Source organism: Drosophila takahashii, chromosome 3L (genome assembly GCF_030179915.1).
Source record: "Drosophila takahashii strain IR98-3 E-12201 chromosome 3L, DtakHiC1v2, whole genome shotgun sequence".
NCBI classification, from domain to species: Eukaryota; Metazoa; Arthropoda; class Insecta; order Diptera; family Drosophilidae; genus Drosophila; species Drosophila takahashii.
Window position 1 is genome coordinate 1,864,844 of NC_091680.1, and position 10,338 is coordinate 1,875,181.

The 10,338-nt window shown below is 42.0% G+C and overlaps 3 protein-coding genes and 1 long non-coding RNA gene across 6 annotated transcripts; 2 read left to right on the top strand and 2 right to left on the bottom strand.

Annotated features, from left to right (window-relative positions):
• Positions 1 to 273: 273 nt before the first annotated feature.
• On the bottom strand, positions 274 to 1,544 carry LOC108054650 (cyclic GMP-AMP synthase-like protein). The gene is made up of 2 exons (XM_017137697.3): positions 1,382 to 1,544; positions 274 to 1,329 (listed from the first exon to the last, which is right to left on the bottom strand). The coding sequence occupies exons 1-2, from the start codon at positions 1,542 to 1,544 to the stop codon at positions 413 to 415; spliced, it is 1,080 nt and encodes a 359-aa protein (XP_016993186.3). The 3' UTR covers positions 274 to 412.
• LOC138912861 (uncharacterized) lies at positions 1,007 to 1,646 on the top strand. The gene is made up of 2 exons (XR_011418421.1): positions 1,007 to 1,037; positions 1,124 to 1,646. It is a non-coding gene; the product is annotated as an uncharacterized lncRNA (long non-coding RNA).
• Positions 1,647 to 2,927: 1,281 nt separating this feature from the next.
• LOC108054649 (cyclic GMP-AMP synthase-like protein) lies at positions 2,928 to 4,399 on the bottom strand. Of its 2 annotated transcripts, XM_070215166.1 has the most exons (3): positions 4,015 to 4,399; positions 3,464 to 3,963; positions 2,928 to 3,333 (listed from the first exon to the last, which is right to left on the bottom strand). In XM_070215166.1, exons 1-3 carry the CDS (start codon positions 4,016 to 4,018, stop codon positions 3,316 to 3,318), a joined length of 522 nt encoding a protein of 173 aa, XP_070071267.1. In that variant the 5' UTR covers positions 4,019 to 4,399; the 3' UTR covers positions 2,928 to 3,315. The 2 variants fall into 2 exon arrangements, with proteins under 2 accessions (XP_070071267.1, XP_016993185.3); XM_017137696.3 differs by having other exon boundaries at positions 2,936 to 3,963; positions 4,015 to 4,397.
• A 515-nt stretch (positions 4,400 to 4,914) lies between these two features.
• Positions 4,915 to 10,012, top strand: Herc4 (HECT and RLD domain containing E3 ubiquitin ligase 4). Of its 2 annotated transcripts, none has more exons than XM_070214731.1 (11): positions 4,915 to 5,319; positions 5,383 to 5,560; positions 5,689 to 5,925; positions 6,626 to 7,352; positions 7,412 to 7,673; positions 7,732 to 8,055; positions 8,112 to 8,402; positions 8,462 to 9,060; positions 9,123 to 9,348; positions 9,410 to 9,523; positions 9,582 to 10,012. In XM_070214731.1, the coding sequence occupies exons 1-11, from the start codon at positions 5,239 to 5,241 to the stop codon at positions 9,732 to 9,734; spliced, it is 3,192 nt and encodes a 1,063-aa protein (XP_070070832.1). In that variant the 5' UTR covers positions 4,915 to 5,238; the 3' UTR covers positions 9,735 to 10,012. The 2 variants fall into 2 exon arrangements, with proteins under 2 accessions (XP_070070832.1, XP_016993239.2); XM_017137750.3 differs by having other exon boundaries at positions 5,383 to 5,545.
• Positions 10,013 to 10,338: the final 326 nt, after the last annotated feature.

Consider the following 10,338-nt stretch of genomic DNA (forward strand, 5'->3'; position numbering starts at 1 on the left):
AATTTTAGGAAAAAGCAATATTACATTTTCAGAATTTAAGCTTAGTGCAAAGATTGAATTGGGTAATTTATGTGGATATTACAAGCAATTTAGATGATAAATTGTAAACTTATTAAATAATGTTTAAAATAATATTATATTCTCGTAAACAAAAAGGATCATATTCAGTAACAATTAAGATAAATTTATTTTCATCTCAAACTTATGTAGTTGAAATAATGTTAAATATCAATTAATACAGTTCAATTTAAAATATAATGTTTTTCGTTTTCATTAACAAATAATAGATCATTTTTATTTTTTTCATCTTGAACTTATATCGGCTGTTATAAGATTTTTCATTTAGCTGATAGTGTCGGAACGAAGAAGGAATATATATTTTTAAGTTGCGTTATTACATCATACATATTTGTTATTTTTGTTGACTTAATAAACTTTGTATTTCCGACTTCCAATTTATAGGCCACTCAACTGTATCATCTGTATCATCCTCAGCTTCGAGCTGAGATTTATTAACTTCCTCAGCTAGGACCTCAGATTTATAATGGTAAAACTTGGCAAGGAGATCTCTAGCGGAATTATAACAACGCGTGAGTTCGAGGACGTTTAAATCCCGAATGAAATTACTGTAACTTGAGAAATCACGATTACGTTTTTTCTCTTTTAGGAGAAGAAACAAACTCTCCAATACTGTGAATAAAAAATCGGCAAAGTCACATTGAACTTTTTGTTTGGGAATGGCCTTCAATGTGGCAGCTTGGATCATGTCTTTTATGTTGGGCCACATCCACGTTACATTTCTAGCAGAGAAGTATTTCATTATAAAGATCTCAACCTTCTGATAATGCGGGCTAAACTCCATGGTGCAGCGATTCCAATCAGGCGTCCACGCCAGGAAACTTCGTACTTCGCCAGGTGATGTCACTTTGGGTACTGCATACCAGGGAAAAGCCTTTAAAACCGATTCAGGCAATGCCGGCGGAACCGGCAAGGGCCATTTGATGTAGTCATATTCCAGCACGGGCAACACAACTAATGTATATTCCTGGTAACTACAACGAACTTCGGGATTCCTAATTCCTAATTGTATTAAAATATTATCTCGTAATACGTTTTCTTTTAGGATCGTAATAATCCATTTGTCGAGGGCTGTTCGGTCAAGGAACCCATTAACAATAGCAGAATGTTCTATCTGTTCGTCAGCTTTAAGCATAACAAATCCCGGGCGATCATTATCCCGGATCGGTGTTAGCTCGAACGGGAAGTCCACGTGTATATGCATCTCGTAGGTTACATTGCCGATCTTTCTTACGAACTCGGAAGTACTTCCTAGAACAAAAAGCTATGCAAAAATGTTTCATCTGAATGGCTACCTGCTTACCCATTATTTTTTGACTCGACGAAACCACTTGAAGTGCCTTTCCTATTTGTCTTTTGAGAAACTCTACTTCACTTGGAACTGAATTTACTTTTTCATCATACAGAAGATCCTTCGCGACTGCATTTAAAGCCGCAGAAAATGTGTAGTAAGGCACGTCCGACATCGTTCTTTTCAACTCGCTTTCTAAATTCAAAATGATCCGTTCCTTTCGTTTCGGAACGAAGTCAGCTCTGCACAATGAGAACGAAGCGTTTTCTTGGTATTCCCCTTATTCCGAAAAATGTTGCGCAGTACGGAAACTTCAAACTTCAATTATCATGGGTGTTGCTAAGGGGGTTTTTTAAACCTACCTAATTAGGTCTTCCCACAGAGCTCCATCCACCATCTACCATCCGTTGAACGGATGGTCCGTAAGGTTTTGCCGTTCCGAAAATTTCCCAGTTAGTCCGCCATCCAATTTTGACAGACTTTGACGGGCTCTTTTATGCGATAGTTAGGCGATGTTTTCTCGGTGCAACTCTGAATTCTTCCTCTTGACTGTGAAAATTGGAACGATGACTGCGAGAACAAATCAAATCAAGGGCGGGAAAAAATTAAATAATGCCTAAGTTCATTGTTCTTTGGCAATCGTTGAATTATTTGTAGTTAGTTATGACCGGAAAAGCATTCGCAAACAGGTTGCTATGTGTGGGCCAAAAATGTAAGCTGTTCTGCGAACGAAAACATCAATGTTTGTAGCGAATTCTCAGAATATGGTCTGCACATCGTAAATAATAACTAAGGGGCTGTCCATATATTACGTAATCACAGTTTCGACGATTTTTGACCCCCCCCCCATGTAATCAATTCTTTATACAAAAAAAAAAAAAATTTGCACTAGAGTAATCATTTTGTGGGCCCCCCCCCCCCCTAGATGATTACGTAATATATGGACAGCCCCTAATATTAAATAAAAGTGTACTATGTACTCCTATAAAGTTCAAAAGTGGCTGTAAATTAGCAAAACAGCACAAATTTGGTTTTGTTTACAAATTTGTCATATTAATATTGGCTAGACAGAGGCGTAGTAAGAGCGGAGGTGGGGTACGGGAGGTTAGGCTCTCCCCCAGTCAGCAATATGTATGCATACTTGTTATAGGATATGTTATAAATGTTCAGATATTTTTTTAACTATTATCTTAATCTATTTATTAAATTATTCTACAAAAGAATTAGAAGAACGCAATTTTACGACAGTTTTCCCGAGTTGAAATCCCCCTTCGTTAATGTTGAGCTAAGCAACTGCTCTTCAGTCAGCTGTAATCGGATGGTAGATGGTGGATGGAGTTCTGTGGGAACACGAGTTTCACATTCGTCAAAAATCCCAACCGTTTCAAACGGATGGACTCTATGGGAAGAAAGACATTTACAGAAAGGACATTTACAACAAAAAACGCATACTTTTTTTTTTGGTATTCTGGGCATTGACAAATGCTAAATTTATTAAGAAAATAAAACATTTTACTCCCAATGTGATAATTCAAGTATGATTTTGATATGATTTGAATAAGTTAAATAAGCTTTGAATGCCATTTAGTGCTCTGATTAGTACAATACATTTTCTCAAATACTTTATTTTAAATTTCTATAAAATGTAACAGAAAATTCAATTGTTTGTTTGGTGGTAACATATGTAGTATTTCTTTTTAAATTACTAATCTTATAAAAAATAATAGGCTATTTGTTTATTTGTTTTTCATTCAAAGAAAGTATATTTTGACATTATCGTTCCAAACCTTTAAATTTTTTTCGCCATTTCCTTTTTCTTATGTAGAAATCTCTTGAGATTTACAAGTTCATCATAATACAAGTCGATTTTCATTTCACTTACAGAGCGAAACAAATTGACATTATCTGTAAAAAGTTGAAACAGTTTTCCTTCCTTTAGGTGACTTTTAAATCTCTGCAAAACCCTGATAAAAAAAGATCTAAATCAGTGGGCATCTTTTCCTCTAGCATAGCTTGTACCAATAAGGTTTGGATCACGTCTTCCGGATAAGGAATATCCATACAAGACATTACATCCATCATTAATATCCGCACCTTTTGGGACTGAGGATTCATTTCCATAATACAGCGCTCCCATTCCGGCGACCAGGCCATGAAACTTCGTTGGTCTATTGGTGTTGTCATTTGGGGAACTGCGTACCAGGGTAAAGCTTTAAGAGTGGATTCGGGCAACTTCGGAGCCGGCAAAGGCCATTTGCTGTAGTCAAACTCCACCATGGGCCAAATATGTAAGCAAATATTGGCGTTTTCGTTGAAAACTCGATAGAATTTGATGTTCAAGTCATCATATGAATTGAGACTGTTATGAGGAACGTATTTAGGCTTCAACATATTACGTATCCAACCTTTAAGAGCTGCCCGGTTTAGGAATCCTTTCCAAATAGCAGGATGTTTTACATTTTCTTCAGCTTTAAGCATAACAAATCCCTTGCGTTCATCATCGCGGATCGGTGTTAATTTAAACGGAAATTTAATGTTTAGGTGCAACTCGTATTCATTATTGCCGATCTTCCTTAAATACTCGGAAGTACTTCCTAAAATGTAGATGTTAATATAAAATTGTTTTTTAACTGTTATCTGCTTACCCATTATTCCACAAGTAAAACTAACTCTTTTTTTAAGGCTATAACTTCATCTGGAATTATATTTTCATTATTACTTCTTTCCAGTAAATCCCCAAAGATTTCATTTAAAGCCGCAGAAAATGATTTGCAGGTATCGTCCGACATTGTTCTTTTCAACTCCATCGCCAATTTCAAAGTGATCCGAAAGTGATCAAACATTCGATTTGAAACGAAGTCAGCTTTGCCGAGTGCGAATGATGCGTTTTCTTGGTATTCCCCTTTATTCCGAGAAATATTGCGCAGTGCGCAAATAACTTTTGTATTCATGGGTGTCGCCAAAGGGGTTTCACTACATCTATCAATTTATTTATCTTTATCAATTAGTTAAAATTTCACTTTAAATTGAGCCTAACTTTTAAAATACTTTGGTTACTATGATTTTAATATACTTAAAAGATTCCTATTAAAGTTCTTTACTACGCCCATGGAGTGCAAACGTGAAAGATAGCGGTTGTTGTTTTTGTATCTTTTTATGATTTCCTTTTGACAAACGTGAAAGATAGCGGTTGTTGTTTTTGTTTCTTTTTATGATTTCCTTTTGACAAAAAGAATGAAGAAAGGCATTTTAATTCATTACTCATTATTACTCATTCATTACTCATTTGTCTATAATGAGTCTCTAGTACGAAGTCCCTAATAGCCATTCGTAGAAAATTATGAGAAGAGACCATGACCTACATATGTAATTAATAGGTATAATTAGAATGTAATAAATATACCTAAAATATTAAAGTAAATGTTGTTTTACATATGTACAAAGGTACGTAATTTAAATCCGCATGCAGCCCTGGTTAATAGCCGCCCACAGGGCTGCCCACTTCGCAAAAGTGCCTGCTGGCCAACAAGTTGGCAGCGCCGCCATTATTTGTTGGTTTTTTGTTGTTGCTGGCTTTTGAGTTTTTATATTTTATTTTTCTAGAACAATAATGCAAGCGTAAATTCCAGTTAAGAGGCGTTTTTGTGTGGAATCCAAACAGCAAGAGGAACCAGCCATTGAACCAGGAAGCTCGCACACACCGAAAGTCCGGCGAGGCATGAGCAGAGAACACAGAAACGGAGCAGCAAGTGGACAAAAAAGAATGCAGCCAAAAGTTCGGGGACTTTCTCGAAAATTCTCGTAGCACCGACAACGAAAATCAGCTTGCCACCGATAAAACCGAGGAGCTGGAGACAGGATCCGGAGGAATGGCAGCCGGCAGGGAGCTCTACTGCTGGGGGAGCACATCCCACGGCCAATTGGGACTTGGCGGCATTGAGGATGAGCAGGTGGGATGGGATGAGATGATGCGATGAAACCGGAATCGTAATTTACCCTTTCTCCCCCCACAGATCCTCACGCCCAGCCAGATCCCCTGGTCACCGGACTCCGCCGTGCTGCAGGTGGCCTGCGGACACCGGCACACCCTCTTCCTGACCGCCAGCGGAAAGGTCTACGCCTGCGGCAGCAACGACCACTCCCAGCTGGGTCACGAACTGCCCACCAAAAGGCCACGTATGTCGCCGTTTCGTATGTAATCTTCATTTATCGTCTTGTCTCTCCACCCACCACTCACTCCACACCTCATCCACCAACGCACTGCTGTCCACATGGAGCGCCTAAGGCACCGCACTCACTTCTCCGCCGACTCTTTGCAGTGCTCATCCCCGAACTGCAGGACTATGTGGTCATCCAGATCGCCTGCGGCAGCCGCCACTCGCTGGCCCTCTCCGACTGGGGTCAGGTTTTGAGCTGGGGCGACAACGACTGCGGCCAACTGGGACACGCCACCGACCAGGACATCGTGCAGCTGCCCAAGGTGGTGCGCCAACTGGTCTCCAAGACGGTCGTGCAGATCGCCTGCGGCAACAATCACAGCCTGGCGCTGACCAGTTGTAAGTGGGGATAAATGTACTTTAAGCAACCTTTAAGCAAGGATCTTCCAGTTTTGCAAGCTTTTAAAGCCTTGAATTCAGTAAAGGGTTCTTAAGAAATCACTAGAAATGATTTATTAACTTTTTATTCAAAAAGTTCTACATTATGTATTTAAAATATTAATTTTATCACTTTTAAAAATTGACTGAAATGATAAAATATCAATTTGATAAGTTTAAATCATAAATTTGACATTTATTAACTTTTCACATTGTAAATAAATATTCTTACTAACTTATTTTACAATATTTATTCAAAAAGTAATACATTTGGTGTTTAAAACAGTGTTTTTATAATTTTCACGATCTAACTGATTTGATAAAATATCATTTTGATATGTTTAAATCATAAATTTGACATTAATCATATCAGATCGAATTCAAAAGTTTTTTACTTGCCCTTGGTTATTCGATTACTTAAAAATATGTCTGGAAACCTTTCCTAAAAGACGCCAACATGATTAAACAAAATGTTATCTAGTGTAAACATAACCGTAGGAGTAAACATTACCCTTCGAAACGCAAAACTTCTGAGTCATCTCGTTTTACGTTACTTAAAACCTATCTTACTATCAAAAAGGAAACTTGATTAGATAGTTTCATAAAATAAAGCTACTATTTAATGTTAAACCATGACTGATATATTTCCTTGACCTTCCAGGTGGTGAACTCTATTCGTGGGGCTCCAACATCTATGGCCAGCTGGGCGTGAAATCGCCCAAGGAGCTGACGCACTGCAACCATCCCTTGCAGCTGACCACTGTGCTGGGAATTCCGCTGGCCGCCATCGCTTGCGGAGGCAATCACTCGTTCCTAATCTCCAAGTCCAGTGCGGTGTTTGGCTGGGGCAGGAACAACTGCGGCCAGCTGGGGCTCAATGACGAGATGAACCGCAACTATCCCACGCAGCTGAAGACGCTGCGCACCCTGGGCGTTCGATTTGTGGCCTGCGGCGATGAGTTCTCCGTCTTCCTGACCAACGAGGGAGGCGTGTTCACCTGCGGAGCTGGCGCCTATGGCCAGTTGGGCCATGGCTTCGGCTCCAACGAGATGCTGCCGCGCATGGTGATGGAGCTAATGGGCAGCACCATCACCCAGGTGGCCTGTGGCAATCGGCACACCATGGCGCTGGTTCCATCGCGTGGCAGGGTCTATGCCTTTGGCTTGGGCAGCTCCGGGCAGCTGGGAACAAGGAGCACCAAGAGCTTGATGCTGCCACAGGTGGTAATCGGTCCCTGGGTGTCGCCCAGTGGATCAGCGCTGTTGCAGTCGAACGATGCGAAGGTCTCGGTGGTCATCCATCAGATTTTCTCGGGCGGAGATCAGTCCATAGTGACCACCACTCTGTTTATGGACAAGCTGCCGCCCGAGGATTTCAGGAACTACAGGTATTTATAAATGGCAATCTTTATGTGGAAATACTATTAATATTTTCTTGACTTTGCAGACCCAAATCGCAGATTCTGGCCCTAACAGCAGACGTCACTAAGCAATGTGCGCATTTCAAGCAGAGTGATCAAAGCGACATGGATCTGCTGAGCTCCATTGAGCTGATCTTCAAGAGTCAGGCCTGTTGGAATGGTTCCTTCCTCTTGGATCACGAGAGGCACTTTGGCTGCTCTGTTCGTAATCATGGTTTGGATCTCGAGGCGGCTCAATTGGCATTTGACAATCTGCGCGTTGTGGAAAATGAGTCCATTAAGCAGGTGGTAAGTTATCTTTACAAAAAGCCTCTTAAGAATCTCTCTAATCTATTTATTTCCCCAGATCTGGGACAATATAACCAAGGAGCTAGTGGGTTCGCTAGTTAGCTCGCCAGCGGATGTGGAAAGCATGCGTTTGTACCTCCTGTTGCCGCTCTACCATGAGTTTGTCAACTCCAAGCACTACAAGGCACTGCAGGTTCCGTTCGCCATTGCCATATTCAAGCTGACGGAGAATCCGCGCAAGGTGCTGATGAAGTGGCTCTCGCAAACGCCGGCTGAATACTTTGAGCATCTTGTCCAGAACTTCTTGCATGTCGTAGTGCACATTATCAGCTTCAAAATGGGCTTGGCGGCGGTCAATCCCAGCGCCGAAAGGCGTCATAGGGTATATAGTTTACAATACAATATGAAATATAAGCTAATATCCTGCTCATCCTACAGCTACTGCCATACAACAAGGAACTGGAGGTGATCCTGAAGCTGATGCAGACGCTCTGCGTGATTAACAACCTGCGCGACGAGCGCCTCAGCTACCAAACCTTCTACTGGCCCGATCTCGCCGACTATGCGGACGTGCAGCAGGAGTACGTCAAGTGGATCATGGCCGACACTGCCAGCGAATTCAATATTTGCAACTTTTCATTCCTCTTCGATCCGCCCGCCAAGACGGCGCTGCTCCAGGCGGATCAGGCGCTGCAGATGCACTCCGCCATGGCCAATGCGGCCACCAATGTGGGTTGATCTTGCCTAGGAAAGAGATTTCCATGCTAATAGCTACTCTTTTCCCTTAGCAAGCTTTCCACTTCTTCAACTACGGCATGCCCATCTCACAGTTCATTGTGCTAAACGTGACGCGGGAGAATCTGGTGCAGGATTCCCTCAGGGAGTTGCAGCGCTACTCGCAGAGTGATCTCAAGAAGCCGCTGAAGATCAAGTTCCAGGGCGAGGAGGCCGAGGATGCGGGCGGCGTGCGCAAGGAGTTCTTCATGCTGCTGCTGAAGGATCTGCTCGATCCCAAGTACGGCATGTTCAAGGAGTTCGAGGAGTCGCGTCTGCTGTGGTTTGCAGATCTCACTTTTGAGACGGAGAACATGTACTTCCTCATTGGCGTGCTCTGTGGCCTGGCCATCTACAACTTTACCATCATCAATTTGCCATTTCCATTGGCTCTTTACAAGAAGCTACTGGGCAAGTCGGTAGATCTCAGCGATCTCCGCCAGCTTTCGCCGCCGGAGGCCAACTCCATGCAGTCGCTGCTCGACTACCAGGGCGAGGACTTCAAGGAAGTCTTCGATCTGACCTTTGAGATAACGCGCGACGTGTTTGGCGAGGCGGAGACCAAGTGCCTTAAGCCTGGGGGAAGTGAAATAGCCGTAACGCTGGAGAACAAGTTGGTTTTTATAAGCTATTCTATCCTTACAAACTTATTTATTCATATATCTATTATTTTAGGCAAGAGTTCGTAGATCTGTATGTGGACTTTGTGTTCAACAAGTCCGTCGAGCTGCATTACACCGCCTTTCACAAGGGCTTCATGAAGGTATGCTCGGGTCGGGTGATTCAGATATTCCAGCCGGAGGAGCTGATGGCCGTCGTGGTGGGCAACGAGGACTACGACTGGCAGGCGCTGCAGGACAACTGCGAGTACCGCGAGGGCTACACTTCGGGCGATGATACAGTGAGTTTTGGTTATTTCTCCTAACCTAGCTAGCAAGGATTGACTTATGTTTTCGATACAGATCAAATGGTTCTGGGAGGTCATTCACGATCTCTCGGAGGCGGAGAAGAAGAGCTTCCTGCTCTATTTGACCGGCAGCGATCGCATACCCATCCAGGGCATGAAGGCCCTTAAAGTGAGTGGCTAAATCGCCTTTAAATCAAGAACTGCTTACTTAAAGGTGCTATTTACAGCTCACCATTCAACCCACCCCGGACGAAAGATTCCTGCCTGTGGCTCACACCTGCTTCAATATGCTGGATCTGCCGCGTTACCAGACCAAGGAGCGCCTCAAGTTCAAGCTACTGCAGGCCATCCAGCAAACTCAAGGCTTCAGCCTGGTCTGATCTTGGGCTATCACAGCCCCAAAAACCACATTGACTTTCAACTACAGGTATTTTTCGAAGCTTTTGGTTAACCGCATTTCTGGATCGAAGAATGACTGGCTTTCAAAGACAACACACACTTGGAACACACACATTTATCAACGATCAAATCAACAAGTATAATGTTGTGTTATGGCTTTAAACCCTAGACTAGTTATCAGTATCACATTTGTTATGGAAAGGAAGGAAGTGAAGGAGGAGAAATAAAATTGGTGAATCAGTCAGAAGACGATAAAATAGGTGGCTAATGAGATTGTTGTGTTTGGTATAAATATATGTCTAAATCCGCAAAAATAAGGTTCTAAAATATTATCTAGTCAGCTTTAAAAGTTATAAAATTTTATAGATCCTTTCAATAAAAAGGTACAGATAAAGTTGACAATGACTACAGCATGTATACTTTTATTATTTAACAATAGAAAATTATTTTTTTAATATTCCGTAGATTTGTAGTTATAGAGCCCCGGTTAAAATTCAAAATCGATAACGATAACATCAAGGCGAGCTGCTTTCGGCAGGAAACGAGCTGCTTTGGCAGCACTGTCGGCGGCACAGCTGAAATGTG